Source organism: Taeniopygia guttata, chromosome 10, assembly GCF_048771995.1.
Source record: "Taeniopygia guttata chromosome 10, bTaeGut7.mat, whole genome shotgun sequence".
Taxonomy (NCBI): domain Eukaryota; kingdom Metazoa; phylum Chordata; class Aves; order Passeriformes; family Estrildidae; genus Taeniopygia; species Taeniopygia guttata.
In genome coordinates this window covers 487,551-511,473 of record NC_133035.1, presented here as the reverse complement: position 1 = coordinate 511,473, position 23,923 = coordinate 487,551, and the positions used below count along the sequence as shown (strand labels likewise).

The 23,923-nt window shown below is 40.2% G+C and overlaps 1 protein-coding gene and 1 long non-coding RNA gene across 6 annotated transcripts in view; one reads left to right on the top strand and one right to left on the bottom strand.

Annotated features, from left to right (window-relative positions):
* Positions 1–18,011, top strand: part of CIB2 (calcium and integrin binding family member 2) — a 54,933-nt gene extending 36,922 nt beyond the window's left edge. The window contains exons 6-7 of one of the 4 annotated variants that reach the window (XR_012057564.1): positions 9,734–12,253; positions 15,605–18,011. Coding sequence is in view for 1 of the 4 variants with exons in the window: in XM_072933939.1 (XP_072790040.1) it covers positions 9,734–9,755 (22 nt within the window). In the remaining 3 variants the exon portion in view is untranslated. Of the gene's footprint in view, positions 1–9,733 lie in introns of all 4 variants that reach the window. The other 3 variants (XR_012057563.1, XR_012057562.1, XM_072933939.1) reach the window with 3 other exon arrangements.
* On the bottom strand, positions 690–7,315 carry LOC121470545 (uncharacterized). 2 transcript variants are annotated; one of them, XR_005981574.2, is made up of 5 exons: positions 7,063–7,292; positions 6,031–6,102; positions 3,471–4,354; positions 1,814–2,616; positions 690–959 (listed from the first exon to the last, which is right to left on the bottom strand). It is a non-coding gene; the product is annotated as an uncharacterized lncRNA (long non-coding RNA). The 2 variants fall into 2 exon arrangements; XR_012057565.1 differs by having other exon boundaries at positions 690–2,616; positions 7,063–7,315.
* Positions 18,012–23,923: the final 5,912 nt, after the last annotated feature.

Genomic DNA, 23,923 nt, shown 5'->3' with positions numbered 1-23,923 from the left:
TAAAAATAGAATTTTTTCCTAATAAATTGATTTCTAGTTAGGTGAATTTGTGTGGATTTTTTTGGAGTATCATGCCTCAAATATTTTCACATACAATGTGATGGATTTTTAGCTCCTAGATATTACCTGCATGGGAGTTAAATTTTTAACAGTTTGGATTTATATAGTCTCTAGACATTTATTGAATTGTGAACAAAATATTTATAATTCTTTTGTTTAAAAAACCTTAGTGCCAGTAAACTATTTGCATCACTATCTGCTTTGTCTCACAGTGTTTAGGCTGGTGTGCCAGGCTGCTATACAGCATATCTTTTACTGTCACCCAGATTGAATAAGCTCCCAGAGACAAGGTTCCTAGGGACTATAGGGAATATGAAATTTTATCTCCTCCAAATACATGCCACAAGCTTCCTTTAGTGAATTTCTGATTCAAATCTAATAGCTGTAATTATGTTAGAGTATTCTTTTGGTAAAGCAAAATCCAAAAAGTGTATCCAGAAAGACTGCAGCCTCTCAAATGCTCCAAAAAGGTTTTCCTTCAGTGTAGGTGACAAACTTACAGAATTTACATACAAAAATACATAATATTCTCTTCTAATTTTAGTCAGTCAGAAAAACAGTTGATACTGTCATGATATTGAACAGATTACTGCCTATATGTTACGGACAAATTCACTTGGGGAGACTAATTATAGATAAATCAATTAACAAGAATTTATTAAGCAAGCGGTATTAAGCAAAAGAACACCGCTGGGCGGCTGGAGCCTCTGCTCTGCCACGGCGCACCTTCCCCCTTTGACCTTTTTGTTTTTATAGTCCCCCTTTTTTTTTTTCCGGTTGATTTATTTTCTGTCGACGCACTCTGCGCCGGTGCAATTGGGTGCTAGGGGGTCTTTTTTGCTGCCCTTGGTGGTCATAGGAATGAAGGCTCCTCATCTTCCTTGCAGATTGTCCTTGGCCTAGAAGTTAACTTGTATATGATTAGTTACACAGTCTTCTATGCTAGTTGCATTCCCTACTCAGTTAAAATTCTTATCTCCTTTAACGCTCATTTTGATGAACAAAGACCTTTTTATTTACTACAATCCCCCCTTTTTCTCTTTACCAATTTGTTCATTAAAATGCTTTAACTCTTGGTAGCTTAAGACCAGGGTTTCATCTACTTCTAAGTCCCTGGGCAATGTTTCGTACCTATCTCTAATAAGCATTAGATGAGCTGCCTCTAGTCTTCCTTTTATAATGTCTGTGATTTTATTAAAAATGTAAGGTCTGAAAGTTAAACTTAGTAACAACAATATTACGGGACCTGCAATCCCCCTTATACAGAATTTCTCCTTGAGTGCCAAAGCCCGGAGTTTTGCACCCCTCAGGGTACCATGAGACCTTTAAAAATTTATCTGGATGGGTGACAGCTTAGGCGGTTGCTATGGTTTTACAGCCCTAATACTCACACAGACATTCCCCAGGATAATTACAATGTCCCCTCCCAGGATTGGAACTAGGACACCAATAGGTAGCCCAGAGTTTAGGTTTACTCCATCTCCACATAGAGTTTACTAAATCCTCATTAGTAACAAAAAAAAATGGGAGCTACAGTGGTGGCATTATGCTTAACAACTTTTCCTTGGTCTATTTTGGTCAGAGTCCAATTAAATGGCTGGTGTGCATAGTCCCCTTGTACAGACCCGGTACAACATATAACTAATATGCACAGAATTTGCCAGCAAGGGTGGAGTCCAAACTGCCCCAGGATTTGAGTATCATTATCTCCCCATTCTCAATGTTTGTTTTGATATGTTATTGCCGGGCTCACCTTTACCCTTGGGAGGTCAGTATCCTTGAGGCAGTTCTTGAAACACCTTTGAATTGTCCCAGTTTGAGGGCTCTTTCCTCCACCGCTTCTTATCCCTCTGCCTCGCTCGCTGACTTGGTTGCTCCGAGCCGTGAGGCGTACCATCTTCTCGGCAGCAAGGATATTCTTCAGGAGGACCCTTACTCTGCTTTTGTTGCCTCTTTTTGAATGATTCCCGGTTTTTATCCTTCACTTGCAGTGAGTCACACTGAATCCCAGGTAAAGTTTTCTGGCAATTCCCTTTTATAATTTGAACAATTAGGGGAATTTGTTCATTGGAGTGGAAACAACAATTTTCAGGCCTAGCCCCCTTAGTAAACACCTCTCACCACTCTTGGGATTCTCTTGGTAGGGTCCCGTTCTCTTCTCCAATCCTTAGGACTGACTCTGTCAGTTCTCTTTCTAATTGATAACGCCCTTTACAAATACCCCCAGGAGGAGTGCCTCTATAACTATGGACCTACCACCGTTCCTGGCAAATTTTACAAATATAGCATACAAAAGGGTAACAATCACAATCCTTATTTGTACAATATACTCTAAAATCATTAGTTATAGGATATCCATAGTCCTATATCTCACTATACCAGCTGGTTTGTACAATTCTTACTGAGTCCATTAAGTCCACTTAAATGTGACCTTAAGATCCCTGGGTTGGCTGGTTATTCTCCAGGGGTCTTCGGCAGCAGCAGGAATCGGCCCCTTTATTCGGCTTGCATGTGTCCATCCCTTCTCGGCGGTTCTGACTGCAGTTTCTCACTACTCTGTAGTGAGTAAAACAACACAGGGGGCTTCTCAATTTGGGGTTAGTGAGGTTTCTTTCTAGGTTTTTTATTAACACCTTATCACCTGGTTTTATATTATGGATTGCTAGGTCTAAAGGAGGTTGTTGCACTAGTAACCCAGCTCTTCTAAGCCCTTCCCGAGCCTTCATAAGTTTCATGACATATTGGTTAATTTGTTGATTACTTATTTCAGGGTGATCTATAGGAGAATCTACGTCATAAGGCATCCCATAAAGCATTTCAAATGGAGAAATTCCAATATCATTTCTGGGCTGAGTTCGTATATTTAACAAGGCTAAAGGTAAACATTTTACCCAAGATAACTGTGTTTTATACATCAGTTTAGTTAGTTGTTTCTTAATTTTCCCATTTACCCTTTCCACTTTGCATGAGCTTTGGGGATACCAGGGAGTATGATATTGCCACTTTGTTCCTAGAGCTGTAACTACTTCTTTAATTATTTTGGAGGCAAAGTGTGGCCCTCTGTCTGAGTCTATTACTTCTGCTAGTCTGTAGCGGGGGATAATCTCTTCTAATAGTATTTTTACTACTGTTGGTGTAGTTGCCCTGGAGGTAGGGAATGCCTCTACAAAGTAATTCAAGTGATCTATTATCACCAATAAGTGTTTATAACTTCCTACTTTAGGCAAATCAGTAAAATCTATTTGAATGTGGGAAAACAGTCTATGTGCCAATTCCCGTGCCCCCCATTTCCCACACCACTCAGGATTTCTCACACCTGGGTGTACTCCTGGGTCAGGGGTCTCTTCAGCCCCTCTAGAAATCTCAGCCCTCATTCTAGAGAGACTGCAGACTGTATAGAGAAAGCTTACCAGATTAAACACCAGGAAGATGGTCTCCTTAACAGTCAGGGGAAACGGAACCTTCTTTAATAGGGAGATAACAGATTCAGAGGAGAAGAAGGAAAGCAAAGGCTGAAAAGCCTCATCCCCTACTTCCCCTCTAACAAACTGGCTGTACAACCATAACCAAGAACAATACATTCCAGGAACAGACCTCAGCACCTTTATAAACCCCCTGGAAGCCATTACACCCAAGCCCAGCTCAATGGATATTCTGGTCAGTGCCCTTCTACTGCAAAAACTATGTATTAGGGACAATACTGGAGCTATTCCTGGATAAAAAAAATAAACCTAGGGACCATAGAGGGATTAAGATGTCAAAAAACCCTAGGGACCAGAAACACATACAGGCCTCCACTCTAAAATACACTATGAATTCAAACAACATAGCCAGTAACTGCTCCATACTAACACAAAGTAATTGGAACCAAAATATGATTAGAACAGGGTTTTTTTCCACTCTCTCCAGCCACGAGATAGGCAGCAAAATATTTGTCCTAGTTTAGGGCAAATTTGGGAGAAAAACCTGTGGAAGGAGCCCCCAGAAAACAAACCCCCACGGCCCCTCCCCACCCACCTGATTTGGGAAGAATTTTCTCTGAGAGAAGTGGAAAAGAACCTGTTTATTTAACAAACAAAACCCTCCCCAGCACCAAAGAAAGGAACAGCACCAGATGACAACAAAACTCTTTCACCACTCTGAAGAGATGACAAATCCAAAAGTCTTTCCTGAGAGTGGTCGCCCGGGTCTGGGTGCTGGGGATTGCTCTGGGCACTGGGGCTGGCTGCTGCAGATCACAGAGCGCAGGCTATCGGTGTTCCTGGGTGTTTCCCAGGTCCCAGTCCGGAGCAGGCTGGAATGATATTCAGGAAAGGGAAAGGAAAAAAAGAAAAACAGTCTAGGGAAAGAATTGGAATGCTTAGCTAAATAATTTAAAAAGCAAAGGCAAAAGCAAGCAAAAAAAAAAAAAAAGCAAAGCAAAGAAAGCAAAAGCCAGCAAGCAAAGCAAAGCAAGCCAGCCAGCACTAGCCTCTTCTAGACAGCAGACCACGGGACCACGGGGGGAGGTGAACCAGATGATAACAAGGCAAAACAAACCACTTTCTGAGTCAGTTCTGAAAGCACAGAACATAATATCAAACATAAACAGAACACATGATTGCAGATACAAACACCATAACATTAGCCTAGGACATTCCACCCCTTATCTCTATATCCTCAACATCATGTAAAACTTAATCAAGTAAAATCTTCCATCTTTCACTTATTCATACACATTTCCTTCCATCTCACTTACTCAAACCTTCGACACACATTTCTATTTCACTTGCTCAAACCTTTGACACTTACACATTTCTTTCTGTCTCATGTCTGTATTTTTTTGTGTACAGATACTGGCAGTAACATCCAGCAAACAGTGATATTTGCACATGAGTCTCACCCCAGAATCAGGTCTCCCTGAGGTACACATTGTGTTGCTCCATCTCTCTGCATTATCCACCATGTACAACCTGGTCCCTGAGCAAAGACAATCCCACGAATGGGTTTGTCTGTACTTGAGGCAGAATTGATCCACACTGTTTTACCTAACAAACCTCTGACATGTGCCACTGGGACTTCATCTCCATCTACTATATTCAGGGGCTCAGACTGGGCAGGACCTGCTCGATTGGTGGAACCTCGGCTGTTAACTAACCGGGTAGCCTTTTCTAAATGCTGCTCCCAATTTTTGAAAGATCCCCCACCCAATGCTTTCAAGGTGGTTTTTAACAGTCCATTGTACCTTTCCACTTTGCCTGCAGCTGGTGCATGGTTTGGGATGTGGTACACCCACTCAATGCCATGTTCCCTAGCCCAGGTGTTGATAAGGCTGTTCTTGAAATGAGTCCCATTGTCTGACTCAATCCTCTCAGGGGTACCATGCCTCCAAAGGACCTGCTTTTCAAGGCCCAGGATGGTGTTACGGGCTGTAGCATGAGACACAGGGTAGGTTTCCAACCATCCTGTGGTGGCTTCTACCATTGTGAGCACGTAGCGCTTGCCTTGGCGTGTCTGGGGCAGTGTGATGTAGTCAATCTGCCAGGCCTCCCCACACTTGTACTTGGACCACCGCCCACCATACCACAGGGGCTTCACCCGCTTGGCCTGTTTGATGGCAGCACAGGTCTCACAGTCATGGATCACCTGAGAAATACTGTCTATGGTTAGATCCACCCTTCATTCTCGTGCCCACTTATAGGTGACATCTCTGCCCTGATGGCCTGAGGTATCACTGGCCCATTGTGCTCGTAGCAACAGCCACTGGTTGAGGCTTACAGTCTGGTTTAGCTCCTAGCTTAGGCTCACAGTCTGGTTTAGCTGCTGGCTTTGAGCTTGGGCTGTTGGCTGCAGCCTGAGTGACTGGGATAGCTGCTGATTTCTCTCCCTGCCCCCCTTCCTCTGTCTGCTGCCCTACAGTATCTATCAGGGTGCGATAAGCATATGCCAGGGCCCAGCTCACTGCAATGATCTTTTTCTCCTTAGACTTACCATGGCATTTCTCTTTCAGGTACTCTGCCACCTCAGCTGGATTCTGAATTTGTTCACATGGGAAGTCCCAGGCTATAGGGTCAGAAAATTCCTTTAAGATTTGGCCCATATGCTCCCATTTCTTTCTTGAACTCCCTCACATCTCCTGAGTTGAGAGGTACCTCAATATAACCTATTCCCAGAATTTGGGCTGGTTTTCCCTGCTGACCAGCATTGCGGTTAGGGATCATTCCCAAAGCTACTTCCCTTAATGGATATAGAGCTTGCCCTTCCCTTTCTCTTTCCCCCCTTGTTAGACTACGAGTAACGCGGTGATTTTTCTCAGGGACTGGCTCTGGGATTTTTATCTCTTGGTTATCAAAATCTCCCCCTTGATCCAAATTGGGGTAGACTGCGGGTGGTGCTGGTGGGGGTGGAGGAGGGGGAGGTACGTATGGTAGAGGGGGTGCAGTTGGAACTTCCTCAAGCTTTTTATTTTTCTTTTTCCCTCCCTGGGTGCTTAAGGCAAAAAGTTTTGCTCTTGTTTCCTCCACTATCCAGAGAGCAGCATACTTGCTCTCTTCCATATCAAAAGGTTCTTTAGAGTTTACATAAATGTTTAATGCCTGGCAAATCCAGTCCTCGAAGTTTCCAAACACTGGCCAAAATAAATTATCACTATGGATTTGTTTCCCTCCCCATACTTTTATACAATAATGTATCATTTTTGCCTTATCCTTCCCTTTTCTTGAAGGATATTCATCCCAAGATTTTATCATTAGACCTAACGGACTGTCAGGTGGTATCTGGGGAAGCTTCAGCGGGGTCCCCCTCCCCATGGAAGCAGAGGGCTTGCTTTTCCTCTGTCCCATCTCCCAGGACACCTTCACGCACACACACACTCGCGGCCCCCTGTTCGCAGCCCAGCCCCTCTCGGGGTCTGGAAACCGCGCTATTTAGAGGTCCGCACTTGCCTCGTCCTAAAAGGACATCTCATGCGTTATGTCCTGGGATCCCAACCCCAACCGAGCAGATCCCCACTTTTATACTCACGCTGTCCTGCGTCTTCACCCGGGCTTCGTGCACAAAGATTACGGGGTTACCGGTATCCCTTTTGCTTAACACCAAATTTAGGTTGGTCAGTAAGGGTCCGGGAAGGAAAAGCCTGCACCAGGGCCGCTGAAAAGGCAGCAGGGCGCCTCCCTGATTAGGAATTCCCACCCGGTCGCCCTTATCCGAGTCACGGCACCAAATTTGTTACGGACAAATTCAACTGGGGTGGCTAATTATAGATAAATCAATTAACAAGAATTTATTAAGCAAGCGGTATTAAGCAAAAGAACACCGCTGGGCAGCCGGGGAGCCTCTGCTCTGCCACGGCGCACCTTCCCCCTTTGACCTTTTTGTTTTTATAGTCCCTTTTCTTTTCCAGTTGATGTATTTTCTGTCGACGCAATTGGGTGCTAGGGGGTCTTTTTTGCTGCCCTTGGTGGTCATAGGAATGAAGGCTCCTCATCTTCCTTGCAGATTGTCCTTGGCCTAGAAGTTAACTTGTATATGATTAGTTACACAGTCTTCTATGCTAGTTGCATTCCCTACTCAGTTAAAATTCTTATCTCCTTTAACGCTCATTTTGATGAACAAAGACCTTTTTATTTATTACATATAGATAGTGGGGTTTCAGCATGCCCTCTTTAAATTGTCTCTCCCTGTCCTGCTGAGATGCTCGGGAGCTCTACTGAAGCCTGGTGGCAGTTGTAAGCCATGCTACTTACGTATTAAAGAGTAAATAGAGGGTAACAACCAGAATCTCCTGGCTCAACAAGAAAAACTTTACCTGCCTAATTTGTCTCGGTTAGGACCCAAATACTGTGCCATAGCAAAAGTACCATTGGGAAATGTAAAGACGTTTATTTGTATTCCACGGACAGATACAAGCGAGATCTCTGTGGTTGCTCTTGGGGGATCAGGTTTATTCGGGACACAGAAAGGCCCTGCCTCGAGCTGCTAGACACAGCATGTGGCTGGGCCTGAGGTGATGGGGGAGGGGAGAGACAAAGAGGGGAGCAGGGACTCCCGGAGGACGCTCCAGGAGGAGAGGGGAAGATCCAAGAGGGCGTCCAGCCCCCCCGGAGACCCCTTATCAGGGGGGCTCCAAGGTGGGCTGGAACAGGACCTGGGCCAATGGGGTCACAGGCACCTGATGTTTCAGGGGAGGGTTACAGGTTTGGGGTGAACCATACATTCTGGGGGGTGAGATGGAACAGTCCATTTGGCTTTTGGACCCCTCTGTAGGTGAGGGTATTGTCCAGCCAGTAGGGGGCGTTATATTCGTCCTGGCTGTACTATCGTGGTTCTTAATCATATTTATCTACCCTTCCCAACAGGGAAACACTTAGCTCTGCTCTGATACCTTAGGTTTTAGCTTTTATATTTTTCGGATTCTGTACTACTTTAGTGTGCAGTTCTGAGCTTCATATTAGGGGATGGTGATCTTTCTTTTCAGGGCAGGGAGACAAAACAATTCCTTTTCTAGGCTGGGACCAAGAACAACCAATCCAAATTTCAGGCCCAAGAGCATAAACAATGTGGACTGAAGACAGAAAAACAAAAGGGATGGGACTTCATGGGCTAAAGCTGGAATTGGACAATTAACTCCAATATGCAAATGGACCAGAATTTATAAAAGAGAGAGACCTCGTGGCCAGTTGTCCATTTTGGTTCATCTTGGGCATAACCCTGGCTGGGCTTTTTTACTGCCGAGGGTGGATCCACTGAGGTCTTTTAATAAATCCCCACTTTATTCTTTAGCTCCATCTAGCCTCTGGGCTAGGCCTGCTGCAGTGCCAGGTTTCTTCAGCCCGTCTGGCTCCTGACATTGGCAGCAAGTGTGGGCTGCCCCCAGACAGCTGTCGAATCCGGGGTGGCTGTAGAGCACAGCTGCTCTACGGCACGGGGGGACTGCATCGAGGGCAGGGACAAGGAACAGGGAGAGATCTCCTGTGTGTTTTCCAAAAGTGTTTATTCCCAGGAGGGTCAGGGACAGAAAGACACTGGACAAAGGCACACACCACCTGATACACAGGGGAGGTCTTAGGGGGGGTACAATCTTTAACCAAGTGGGAGAAACCTGGGGAGGATCACAAGGTGGGGATACAATGTTTAAACCAATAGGGGATTACAGGGGAGGAGAAAAACAAACCAATGGGGCCTCGAAGGATGCAAAATTGACAGGGAAGTTTCTAGAGAAAAGGGAAGGGATTGACATTCAATGGGAGGAGGAACAGGGAACAAAAGGGTAGGTCTTTGGGGGAGATGGACAACTAGGGCAAAACCAACAACACAGTGAGGAAAGGAACGATCCATTGGTAATAAAATATGCTATAACAATACAAAATAGGGGAGGTTATAAAACTGACTACTAGGACCAGATTACAATCAAAACCATGCACCACAACGTAGGTCAGCCTTCACAAGGCATCACCTCTACAGCCAATAAATTGGGTAATTTAGACTTGATTTAATCCAGTATTGAGCTTGGGCCCTGAGCTAACATTTTCAGAAGATGGAATTTTTTCCCAGGAGATTTAAATCTTCTCAAAGCATGAAAGAAGAAAGTAATTTTTTTTTTCACACAGCACCTTCCTTTTCGTACTTAAAAGAATTTTTTTTTGCATAGTGAGAGATGTGTTTATATGTCTTAATCTTTTTCTTTGTTTTGCAGTACTTTCCACATAAGAATCTGAAGATGTTTCTGCCAGTCCAGCCTTTCTGAATCTCAGGCACTCCAGGGACTTTTGTCCTCTAATGAGGGCTTCTTAAAACTCAGCAAAAAGTACTGAAAGAATTCTGGTCCACAAAGAGACAGAAGCATCATGTGATCTACAGGATATTTGGAACAGACACATTTTTATCTTCTCTACTGGCCAAGCACTCTGGCAAAATGGTTGGTTGTTGGATCATGGTATTTCTTTTTTCCCCCTCTTTTTTTTTTAACAGTCAGAATCAGAATATTATTGAAGGTATTTCCACAGAGTTTTTATATTTGTGAATATTTAATACTGCTCTTAAAAGTGAAAAAAAACAAAAAACCCACAACCAAAACAACAACCACAACAACAACAACAACCAAAACCAACAACAACAACAACCAAAAAAACCCCCAAAAACTGAGAGATTAGCTTTGGTGTGTTTTCCAAGAGTATTTGGAAGGAAGCATGGGCCTTAAATAATGAGATGCCTATATCACTGTGTTGTACAGCTGGGATCTTGCATGGAAAACACCTGAGGTGAAAGAATTGCAGTCAAGACCAAGATCCCAGTGTTGAAGACAGCCACAGCCCAGGTTTGCCTTTCAGCCACTAAAATGGCGACTGCTGGGTTTGGTGCTTACCTTCAACCAATACTTTATGGATTGTTGTGTCCTTATAAAACTTGAAATATTTGCCTTTTGTATATGATAACTGTGTACGTGATGAATTTCTTCCCAAGATAAATGTTTAAACAGTGTCCTTATTCTCAAAGGGGCTCCTGCATTTTACTCATTCTATGGGCTGATAATGTTCTTGAGTGGAGGAACATGATCATCTGTAACTCATGAAGAAATTGAAGAAGCACAGAACTATTATTAAGAACATGAAAAGATATTTTATTTTGAAACAAGCTATGCAATCTCTCCCATAAAATGCATTAATACAGTTCTATCTTTTTCTTTCCTTTCCAGCTGGAAACCAGCTAGATCTTTTTGCTGAGTTTTTTGTTGTTTTTTTTTTTTTTTTTTGTTGTTGTTTTGGGGTTTTAAAATTTATTTTTACTTCCAGTATTGTTTAGGTACTGGGACCTGAAGACAATCATATGTGTATTAATTACTGTTCTAACAGTCAATAGAAGGGCTCTGTCACTTACATGGCTTCTGTATCAAGGTCATCACAATTAAAACTTTTGTAGCATTCTGTTGTGCTTTGAGAATTTTTAGGCTGACCACATACTAATCTCCTTTCTGATCGCTATTCCAATTACAAAATGTTAAATTTTTCAAAGGATGAAATGTGTTACATAGAAAACTGTTAAAGTGGAGAACCTAACCTGTTTATCACTTCTGTAGCGATGGTGATGCCTATCTACCTCGGAAACTCTTCTGTGTGGTGAGCTTGCAGGGTAGCTTGCTGTTCAGATTTACTCACTATGAATAAAGAAGAAATATTTCTCTAGCAGTATGTGTGTACATTAAAAGTTTCAATGGAAATTTTGGATATTCAAGGTATACAGGACAGGCATGTCTAAGACTGCACAGTGAAAATGACAGTAATAACATTAATTTGTAATAAATCTCTTAGACCTATCATGTTCATTAATGTTTATAGCATTTTAATGCTTCCTCCTACCGATTTCTGTTTAGATAAAGAAATTAAACTTGAATTCCCTTACCCAAGTTAAAATTAACAGAAATCAATCCTCATATTCTGTTCTGATTGGGCAAAAAGAGATTCAAGCATGTTTTTCATTTTGAGCAGATTAAGTTAGATGTATCTGCTGATTCAAAATATTTGCAAGACATTGGCATTAAGAGAGATTATGTTAAAATTACTTCCTATTAATTGAAGTATCAGCCTAGTTTTTTAAAAATTTATTTCAAGACAGACATTTAATCTTGGAAGTCTTGTGAGGTGTGTAGGAAGATATGATTAGGATGTATTTGTAAAATACCAGGTTGCAAGATTTGGGATCACGTTTTCCAGACAAAAAGGATCTGGTGCTGATGACATAGGTCAGTTCCTTTTGGCATCAACATTCTTCTGTGTGTTATGATTGTTACTAGCTAAAATTCCTGTTTTCCTGGCACTGTCGTGTGTCGTTCTTGGGTTATGTCATACTTCCCTCTTAAAGAACGAGTGGCCTTGGAAGTGCTCAGTGTGTTGTTTCCCTGGGTCCTCCCTGACCTAAATGTCACAAAGTCCTTAGGAGACACGTGAGCTTGCAGCCAGATGTTTGACCTTGGAGTCATCCACCTGAGCTGAGAAACAAAGAGAAAAAGAAGTTAGGAGCATATTGTGGAGAAATATTCCTGTTCATAGAGACGTGTTCTTGCAAAATACTGCAGATACAAATGTGTGTAGCTGTTTTAACTGCCTTTACTTTTTTTACTTATGTTCATGTCCTGTAACAAAAACGAGAGCAACGTCATGTGTCCCTGGCGTTTGAGAGAGATCTGTACACTCAATCCTTCAGCACTGCCTAGTGGTGGGTGAGTATTTCCAGCACCTGATGGCAAAGGTGAGGGATAGATTTCTGAAGAGCTTTGTATTTGTGCTTTCACAGCTGTCTAGAGCTGGATGTCTTGCAACTGGCAGTCTTCTTACAGTAGCAAGATTGTTGAGTGAGTAGTTCAGTGGGATGCAAATTTCATCCTGTCACGTGGTACCAAACCTGCTGGACTTTGGCAATTGTATAACTGGCACAATCTAGCATATTCTCTAGCAAGTGTTTCTTCAACCAGCCTTACTCTAAAATAACTATCAGGCCATGTGGAAAGAAACCGAAACAGTAAAAGAGGTTTGGTTTAAAACAGTTTTGGATTTGGCCAAAAAGCAAGAGGACATGCACATTGAATTGCAGAAAAGTGTTAAATATAAACAGACATTACTATATTTCTTCAAAAATGGACAAAGCATTACCTAAAACCTGTATCAAAACAGCTGTGTGTGTGATCTTTCATTTATATACAGTTAAAACATCCTGGGGAGAAAAAGAGAGTTGTGAAAGTTAATAAAACAGTATCAAAAAGTAAGAAATAACTTGGTTATTTTAATTTATTGTTGTTTTAAGGAAATACTGTAAGCCAAGATTTGCAACAGCCTGCAGGCTAAAATCTGATTTTCATTACTTCCACATTAATCTCCAGTAACTGCTGACTTCAGTGGAATTAACTCATGTAATTGGATCTGTGTTGGGGGAAAGTACTTGAGGTTTTGCTCCAGTTCTTTGTGCCCTCTCATGCCCTTTTAATGTAATCTTAATATGCTGAATGGTCTTTTCTTAACCAATAAGCACACACTCTTCTTTGTCAACAGGCTCACTGTTGGAATCTCTTGCAATTTCTTGCAGTCACAGAGGAACAGTCTCCTTTCCTTTTCTCCCTAGGACTAATTTTTATCTCCTTGTGCATGTTAGAGGCACTTACAATGAAACCTCTCAAGGTGGCACCACACCACCATAGCAAGTCATAACTTCATAACTTCATTTAACAGTTTAAATGTCCCCGAAATACAGGATACTCTATAGAATCTACGATGCCACAAACAAAAATATGAAACTGGGATTAATTACTGATTTTAAAACTGTACATAATTACAGAGAAAGTTTTGTGTTTCTCAACAGCATATCAATAAAAATACGTTTTGATAAAGTCCTTAAAAATTGAAATGTATGTTAAAAATGAAAAAGGGATTTTCTTGCTGAAACTGTAAAAAACACATATTCTAGACACTTGGATAGGTTAAGATTATATTCTAAAATAACAGAATATAAAGCAGAGTTTTTGTTGTGGACGGGAAATACTATGTTTGTGAGCTCAGAATCCCCAGTAAATCAATTTGAGCTGAAATAACAGCAAGATCAGGAAGAGTTTATAATATTATTGCCCAATACACCTTGTCTGGGACAGACAATGGAGTGAAATTTGATGAGGAAGACATTAAAGATAATAAAATTATAATTGTTTATGTCTTTAGGAAGATGTGTGTCTGAGACAAAAGTACAGAACACGTTCTCCTCTTTTGTCTGTATAATTTTGCAGTTTTGTGTGTCTTGTAGAGATGTTAGTAACACTGAGTGACTATCACATTCTCTTTCATGGGGAAAAAGAGGAGACTGTTCTTGATAGAATTCAAAGAGCATCAACATTTCAGATAACAGTGCCTTTATTTAACTCTAAATTCTGCCATCCTTGTCTGTAAGATATTTTCCAATCTGAACTTCATGAGAAATTTCCCTCTGCCCTTTCCCTTTGACTGCCTCATGTTGGCAAGAGCAGTGAGGCGCCCAGGTGTGCCAGCCCTGGGTGCTGTACAGTTGCAATGTAGATGCGTCCTTCCCTCTGCTCTTTCCCAGTCAGGAGCTGCTCAGAGCCAGAAGTTTTCATGCACAAAGCCCTGACTGCGCTGTGCCATTCTGCAGGTACAGGCTCCGTGGCTGTTGGGTGCATGCTCGCAAGCCTTGCAGCACAAGGCACCATCTGTACCCTGCTCTCCAGTTCTTGCACAGGCACTTGGGGCCAGATGTGCCTGCAAATGTAGGGCAGAGTGGTTTAACTCTGCTGAAGAGGGTTTTGGGCACCAGGCCAGCCTCCTCTTTTTCTAACTGTAACTTTTCTCCACTGAAATCAGTGGATGTGGCAGCCTGCCAGGAGCAGGCAACTGGTTGCTGTGGACTTAACCACAGCTTGTGCAGTTCAATAGGGATCAAGCTTGCCTTGTGCTCTGCACACTGACAAGCTCTGGGAATTGGTAGCTGCTGGTTGAAGGGGTGGTAATTGAAGACTTTGGTCTGGTCCGTCATGTAGAGCTCTGAGCAAGCAGGTATTAGGTGGCTCTGTTTACTTGATGGAAATGGTTTATAGTTTAGTCTGGAAAAGTATTCATATGTCCAGAAGCCAGATCCATCTTTTTCATAGGCCTCTCATCCCCTTGGTTATGGGTGTTATGGTTATGGGCTGTTTTTCACATCACCCTGGAGGCAGCACTTCACAGATAGTGAATTCATGTGGATCATTAGTAACCTTTTCTTAGCAATCTAATATTCAGGGTTACTTTAATGGCACTTAGAAATAGATCGATGCTCACCACATTTCCCCCCATCCCAGCTGAATGGAAATGATCTCTTACTTAGACATCTGCTTATAGAATCAGAGGATCACAGAAGATGCTGAGTTGACCTGTCAGGATCATTAAGTCCTACTCCTGGCCCTGCACAGGACACCCCAAGAGTCACTCCAGGTGCCTGAGAGTGTAGTCCAAACCCTTCTTCAACTTTGTCTGGTTTGGGTGCTGTGACCACTGTCACTGCGGACTAGTCAGCCCTGAGAGGAAAAAGAATATTGGTATTTTAACCAAAATGGTATTTTGGGTTTTCTGAAAATGATTATGCTTTTTTTTTTTTCTTTATACAGATAAAAAGTTCTGCATACAAAAAGCTGTAGATTCAGAGAGAATTCCCTCTAGAAGTTTGAAACTGAAAGACTGTTACTGTTCTGCCTAAATAAATAAGTTAATTGATGTATATGTTCACAGAAATAAATTAAATTCCAGAAAATTCAGTGAGACCTTACATATGTTTAAAAATTTTTGTCTCTTGTATGGCCGTTTTAATGACTATTGATTTTCTAACGTTAGAATCAAATATGATAAGGAAGTATACAAAATTCTCTATTGTAATTTCATGCATCCTCATAATGACAGTAGCATTAGAATTTGCATTCACAAATTCTTTTTACTACACACCTTTAAAATTTGGTTTTCTGCAGAATTTACTTGCAAATATTCCTAGTGAAATAACTTAGTCCCATGTGACTAATTCTGAGTATTTTTTTCATTTCCAGGTACCTTCTCTCACTGAAAAAGCAGGGGGATTAATTGATATCCAGAAACATTAATGTGTTTTGAGGTATTTTCATTCCAAGAAACTTGCCAAGTTAAACAGTGGGTTATTAATGCCATACGCTCTGCCTGATTGGCTTAGAGGAGGTTTTTTTCCTCTCTGTGATAATTCTGTAGTAGGCAGATATCCATGGGGGCCAGATCTCCACAGGACTCCTACTCACTTTGGTAGGCAGACTTCAGATCAGGTCCTTAAATAATATTTTGCTTTATTCAATCATGGAATGCATAAACAAAAAATCAAAACCTGCAGATAATAAATTATTCCATTTCTGAAGAAATACTAATACGCAGGCAGAGATGTAAAACAGATTTACTGCAAGTATTTTTACTGTCTCATTCTCTATGAGACAGTACGTAAAATGGAAGAAAACATTAAAACTTTGTATGACAGATAAGTGAAGAGGATTGTAATTATGTTTAGTATGTCTCTTTGATTTTGAAGAGCTTATTAAAACATGAATAGCTAATCTGAGACTACTGAAAAATGCAAAAAAAACTTGCTTAGCCATTTCGTCTGTATCTGACACATTTTGTTTGAAAGTCTAGGCTTTACTACACTAAACAAAAAACACTGGAGTTCTCATAAAGAACACAGGCATTAGAGGCCTCACTCTATTTTTATTTCCTTTAAAACTGTACAGAACTCAGCTAACATTCCCTCTCATTTGCTTGCTTGAAATGAGGACACTGTGTACACAAAGAGGCTGAAGACTTCCCTCTAATGCCTCTGCCCTTGGCATTATGAGTAAGCATTTAACAGAATAAGTTTTGGTAAAGCCAGAGGAAATACTTTAAAGAGTATCTTTGTATTTCTTCCCAATCTCCTTCTGGGAAGAAACCTGAGATTTGTTATATCCTTTTGATAATATCAGTGTGTCCTTTGAAGATTCCCTCTTATTGATATATTCAGCAGAGATGCGGTAGAAAACCCAGTGTTTCTGCAGTTCCTTTACTGTAGTCTGGAGAATAACAATGCAGGGAAAATTGAGCCTATTATCTGAGAAGAGTCTAGCAAAAACCTTGACATGGTAAAATGAAGCTGAGGGAAGGTTATGAATGCTGATGAAACACAGGAAGCTTGATTCAGTGACCTGAATTTGGAACCCTACAAAACCTTCTACCTTTCCTTATCCTATTTATCTAAGATATAAAGCAGGTGGGAATTATTTAATTGATGTCTGATCCAATAGTCTACAAATGTGGTTCTTTGTGGCCTTTAATTCTTTTTATATTTCACTAGAAGTGGGGAAATGAAGGATATGCCAAAGGAAAGAGAGTCAAAAGCATTTCCCTGGACATCTAATTATTTATTCTACCCCCAAGCAGGATCTTCAATCACCTCCAGAACTGCTTTACATTTAGCCAATTTCTAAACTTTTTTATCTTAGAAGGCCATTATAGGGGCAGGAGGAAAAGAAAAGCCTGGCAATAATTTTAAATCAAGATTCATAAGTGATTTCATTTTTGTGAATGGGATTTCCTTTTTATGTAAGACCATCCTTTTATTATTTTCTAATAATGGCGACACTGGAGTAGTGTTGCTGGCTGCCTGTATTATCTTTTTTTTTTTTTTTTTTTTTTTAAACTCATGAAACAAATTATATCCTTTCTTTAATGATTTTTGCTAGCTTGCAATAGAAGTTTGGGGGGTTGTTGTCAGCTGTGATTTATAATTGTCTGTGACAAATAGCAGGGATTTATGATTTGTTTGGTTTGCATCTTTTATCTATGAGCATAACGAGCTGGTAAAAAAAACTTGTTTAAATAAAAATTAAAAAGTATTCAAATACTAGTACCAATGAGAATGGAATTTTGGCCTGATGCTTCTTTGAATGCACATGGTGAGTGAAAGCAAATGAAGAGAATGGAAATAACTACATGTATGTCTGGAATACTCACTACTTTGGGATCTGGAGGATAGAAATTCCTTTTCATTGTATTTCTGTTTTTAATCCAGTTGAAATGTAAAAGTGCAGAGTACTAGTAGATTTTTTTTAATAGAGCTTTTCTGAAGTTCACAAGAAGATTCCAGATACTTTTTTCAAAATTTTAGCTTATGGAAGACAAGTCCAAACTGCTGTGTCAGCCACTATTTATTTTCATGAGTGCGTGGTTGCAGATGTGTTTATTCTGAAGGGTTGTATTTTGGCCATCAATGAACTGGGAACAAGATGTCTAGTTTGTATCCAGAGTCTGTCAAAAAGCACAGGAGAATATCTAGACACTATGAGAAAGAGTCTTTTCTTGGTTAAAAAAATATTCCACTTTAAGTATGATTATTTTGTCTGCTTTAACATTAGTGTAATTAAGTGTAATAAAGTGTAATTAAGTTTGTCCCAAAAAAAATGGTTGTTTTGGGGTGTTATTTCTGGGTTTTTTGGTTTTTTTTTTGTTTTTTTTTTTACTATAACTTTTATTCAGCTGTAACCACAAGTGTCTAACAGTACCTTGAGGATGTCTGAACAGAGAAATAACAACTATCAAACCATACCTTGGTACAAAATACTACCAGAAAGCCTTGGTGCTGAGGGTATCCTCAGTCCCAGCAGTACAGCCACAGCAGCACAACCTGTACAGTACAGGTACAAATTGTGTACCTGTACAATTAGGTACAATTACCCTGCCAAAACATTGTACCAGAACTACCAGGCCAGAGCTGGTTCTGCTTCCATGTCAGGCTGTATTGTTCAGTGGATCCCTTAATTTTATTCTTTCCAGATGTTTTTTGTCTCTTGATCCACTTGGTATTAGAGCTCTCCACAAGAACTGCCCATATCCTACCTTTTTCCTCAGGTAAATTTATCACTCCTTCAGTAATTGTGTCTCATTTGGGACTGAAGAGTCTGGGTTGACACTCAGTGCACTGACAGTAAATAAGCCATCTTAGTTGTTCTCATTACTCCTTACTTTCAGTTTTTCCAACAGCCTTCTCCCAACACCCTTCTGTCAGCCCTCTCTCCTTTCTGCTTCCTTGGCAGAATACAGTAGTTGAGCTACTCCTTTTCTCACCAAAGGGCCTGCTTCTGCGTGTAGATGTTGCATGCAGGAAATAACTGGGTTATGTCAGTACACAGCAGTCTTGTGACTGGGGAGCTGTTCTGGTAAATGCTTGAGGTTAACTCGGTGAAGGCCTCAGAAGATTCCAAACAAAAGTGATTGCTAGAGCTGTTAATTGCTTTGAATACAGTATCCATTCCCTCACCTTTGTGAATCCTTCCCCAGTACCCCAAAAGGCCACAGAATACAGTGCTGGTGGTATAAACCTGACACTCCTCAGACTGAGCACCCGTGGACAGTGTTTTCTGACAAGTACAATTGCAAATTTGGCATATATGATTCTGGTAACATTGGATACAGGAGAGAATTGCCCAGATATGAGGGCATAATTTTCTCCTCACCTTTTCTTAGATAAAAACTACTATTCAGTGTCTGCCTCAGTGGGGCAGGACTTGGGTGAGTTTGGCTCCAGATTTAAATGTTGTGACTTACTCTTGGATGTGTATTTCCTCAGTTGTCCATGTGCTTCCTGTCTTTCTACAAAGCCAAAACCAGGAGTTCCAAAACAGAAAACCACAGGAAAAGCTGCTCTGGTAATGTTTGTCTTGAGCGGAAACAAATAGCAACAGAGATTTCCTGCAAAATAATTTTCATGTGACAAATATAGCCTGGATTCTAGACCAAATAGTCTGGCTAAATCTCTCAAATTTGAGTTTGGATTATATCTGTTATAGCTTTTTCTTTTTTTAAAAAATATGTGTCTTTCAGTTAACCATCTGCAGGGTTTTTTAATCCCATTCATCTTTGACAAATACAATTACCCTTTACTAGAATATTTGATTTGTTTCTTGAAAAGTGAGGAATAGACTTGTCATACAGTTAAGAATTCAAGAATTAGAAGGTTTTGAAGAAAGCTTATGTGCAAAGAGCTGGTGTGACTGATGTAACTTTTAGCTAATACCTCTAAGTATGTTAAGCAGTTTATGGTCTACACCAAAAGAAAAGTTCCTGTCCAAAGAATTTAGGCTGGAATTCATTCTGTTGAAATTCAAACATTGCAATGATTTGCTCTCCATCATTATCTGCTGTTTTCCCAATAGCACTAGATGGAAAATGAAAGGAAGGGATTTCTCATTCACAACATACCTTCCATCTGTGGGTTATACTGAACTTGCCACTGCAACATTAAGCCTTGGTTATATATCTAACGACTGGGGAGAGGAATCAGCTTGCAGTGAGATGGACATTCAAACTGAAGATAAAATGGTAAGAAATAAGAAGAGCATGTTTGGATAAGAATTACAACAGTGGTTGCTGGTGGCATTGAGGGTTGTGTGTAAACTGTAGCTGTAAGTACAGAACCATTCACTGGGCTTGTTCCTGCCTGCAATTCCTGGGAAAAAGGCATGGAACAAGACAATGAAAGTTTCTCAATATTCCCATGACTGCAATTATATGACATCAGCATTAAGCTTCAGCTATGAGGGGTTCTGTCTTTGAAGAGGTTTCTATTACAGTGTAAATGGAGGGAGGGAAATGGTCCACGACTACTCTACATGGAAAGAAGGAAGTTTAGGAGCTACTGAAGAAATGTAATTTCATGGTTGCAGTTAATACAATGGAAAGGTGTAAGCCAGGATACAGTGTCCCAAGAAATTAGTTAGAAAGTCAGGAAAAAGGCCACAGTGTGATTGATAGGTGAGAAAACTGGCTGGGCCTCTGAAATGTTGTGCTGAAAGTAAACACAACTTAAGATACTAATGCTCTGCATTTAGCATCACCTAGTATCACCTAGTAAATCTAGGTGATCACAAAATCTTTACTGGACACTTCTTAAGTCCTCATTGTATGTATATATTTGGTTCTTCAAAGGAATGAAGTATGACATGGAAGTATATCCATTTATGTAATAACATAAAGAAAACATCTATATAAATGGAAGTAAGTTACACTGTATGCAGCTGAATTAATTGTGTTTTATTAATTGTGTCATTATCTTTGGTTATATCTCTTACCCATTAATCATTTAATCTCTACAACAGTACTCAAAATTCTGCTTTTCCTCTTCAGCGTACCTGCCAATCCCTGTAGCAGTTCTCCAGCCAGTAGGGATCCACATGGATGCTGATAGGCCAAGGATTGTGTGCATAAGGATTGATCAGCTTCCTGCCACAGTTAAGTAATTCCTCCTTTTCTATTCATAAGGGCTCTAGTTTGACTCTTTCTCTTCTACACAACTACCAACTTGCCTGGGTATATTCACAAGTCAGATTACAGATTTCCAGCTAGAAATCAAGGCTGCCATTCAGTGAATTGTATATTGTTGCTTTTTCATAATGAAGTTCTTGCTAAAATGCAGTGCAATAACAGCAAAAAACCAGTAAGCTCATGTATTAATGTTGTCATATAGTCAACTGGTGTTAGATGAGACAGTTAAGTGAAGTTAAATAAGATCTTTCCTACTGAATCAGAAACTGCAGATAAGCTTTCCTGCTTATCCACAGCTTGTACCTTTTTCCATTTTGAGAGGGGAACACAAATGGTCAATGTGCAAGAGGAATGGAGCACCATCTAGTGCTTAAAGAATAATGCTGGAGAATGAGACATCGTTAGCAGTTAAAACAGCCCATGTAATTGTTTGGCTGACTTGCTTGCATAGAAGAGTATATTCTGGAAATGTAATGCTGTGATGTTCTTCATGGACCTTGTGGTGACTGAGAGGCAGGGAGATGTAGAATGACATGTCAGACTGTGTCAGAAACAGTCATTTGAAAAAATATTTTGCCTGTTTAGTGGTTAAAGAAAAAACTTAGGAAAGTTTTTTTGCATTCTCCACCTCCGAATAATTTAAATAATAGTAGGCTAAAGCCATTCAGCCTTCAAAATAATGTGTGATAGAATATGCAAGTACTATACATAGGCTATAGCAGGGTGGCAGTACTTACCTTGGCAGTGACAGTCATAGATAACATTTTGCAGGTTTATTAAAATGGAGTAAAAGTAACAGTTTAGCCCACATCTCCGCATGCAGCTTTGGGCTGACACTGTGTGGGAGAGGAATGGAGAGGGACAGTTGTCTGTGGATGTTCTGTGTGAGCTATGAAAAACTATGGGGTTCATCTGTAGTGGAATACCTATTTGTCAGAAGACATCAGACAAGAGACAGTCGTTTTTGCTTTCTATGATGCCCAAAAAGTAGGCTGGAAATAAATCTCCATAGACCGATGTCTATAAAGCAGGTAATTGTTTATTGCAGTACTGGTGGTGAGGGGGATAGCTCCACCTAACTCATCCACCCTTGCCAAATGCTGTGGTATATTTATACAGTAAGTATTTCTTAGTGTTACTGTGTCACTAAAACATCATCGCATACATGTGGGAACTAATTTATATAGTATGATCTCATGGTTATTAGACTTTGCACTGTGCTTGCTCCTCCCGAGTTTGGGGGTTGTCAGGGGTCTTTGGTGAAGGCTTCCAAGGTCTTCTTCCCATCTGAACTTTTCAATTTTGTCTTCGGAGCCTGCACAGTTACAGTGTTCCTTGGTCTGTCTGGTCTTAACTGGCCTAAATTATTTGTTTTATGGCTAATTGGCTTTACATTTGTCAATTTCTCATTAGTACTATACTTATCTATCTCTAAAGCTATACACTTGGTAAGGTTTTTTCTACTTTTTTTTTTTTTTTTCCTATTCAGCATTAAGCAACTAGTTAACTTTATATTAGCCATTGCATTGTATAGAAAGTTATTTATATCAGGTTATATAGATGTACAATTTATGATTGAGGTTATACAGGTATAAGAAGCTATGATTCAGGTTATATAGATATATAAAAGTAATGATTTAGGTTATATTGACATCAGGTTATATAAATATATCAGGTTATATTGATATCTTGCAACTCAAGCTAGATAAGCATCTTGTAACTTTGATCTCAAAGTTACATAGGCATCATCTGTTTTGTGGAAAGAAGCAGTGTATGCTCTCATCTACTCTAATTTTGGAGCCATGATCTCACTTTAATCAAAAGCACAATACATATATGCTGCTTTATTTATCCATGTTTCTTGCACTTCTGTAAACATAACAGCATGAGCCTGGCACAGATACATAAGCTGTACAAATACACAAGCTGTATTCCTTCTGCCTCCATATTGATGATGGATTTTCTTTTTCTTGCATATTTACCTCTTTTCAAGAATAAATGTGGGCTTATTCAAGAACCATGAATGCTCATATTCATTATAAGATAAAGTCACTACAATTATTACAAGCTAGACCAGTCTCAACTTTTTGAGAGTAAATATATTTTTATTTTTTATGTGAAGTTATTGGCCTTGTAAGCCAAAAGTGCTATAACTAAAATACTAGTTAACTTTTAGGAGAGAAAACCACAACAGAATAAAAAGGAATTTCAAGTATTTTCATGTTTGACAAGCTTTGTGGTCCTTTTAGGAGTATAAAGACTGTCTCACTGTGTGTAACATTGGTTTGTCTGTTGCAATATGCTTAGTAGTTATGTGCACAGCAAAAGCTTCATTGGCCCTGGCCTCTGGGCAGGAGGGAAATCTTGTCTTGTGATACACTACTTTCATTTATTTTCTAGACATTTGTTAGCAACAGAATGTAATCTATACATCCCGGACATGAAAACATGAAAGGAAAAAGCAGGTAAAAGTATTGTTTTCATTTAATGCACTACAACAACTTAGAGATAAGTTGCTGTTATTTGCCAGTCCACATCTAGATCTGTTTGCGAAAAAGTGCATACATGAAATAAAGAACTTATTTCCCAACAAGGGGAACTGTTTGCTTACATGAATCAGCTGTGAAATTAGGGGTTTCTCCTGCTATGAGAGTAGTAAGGAAGCTAAACAAAAATTTTAAAATAGAAGTAGTGACAGCAAAAGTTTTGAGGATTTGGGATCCTGTGATTCTTTGGTTTGCTGCAGGATGTACTTACTGATAGCCAGCAGGAGTCATGGGTGCTCAGTGCACAGAGAACAAGACCACACTTCATTACACTGAAGAGATAATGTAGCAGATCAGGGATCAGTGCTGAGGCACTTCAACTCGTCGATAGGACTAAGATAAGAAAGCAGCAGCTTCTAAAGGGGATGAGTGTTTCCCCTGCTCTCTGGCAAATGACACTTGCCAACAAAAAGCATGATTATTACTTTGTATTTGGGGAAGAAGAGACTGAGCAGTACATACGGAAGAAACATTATTGACTTGTTATTAAAGCAGGATCAACCCTTC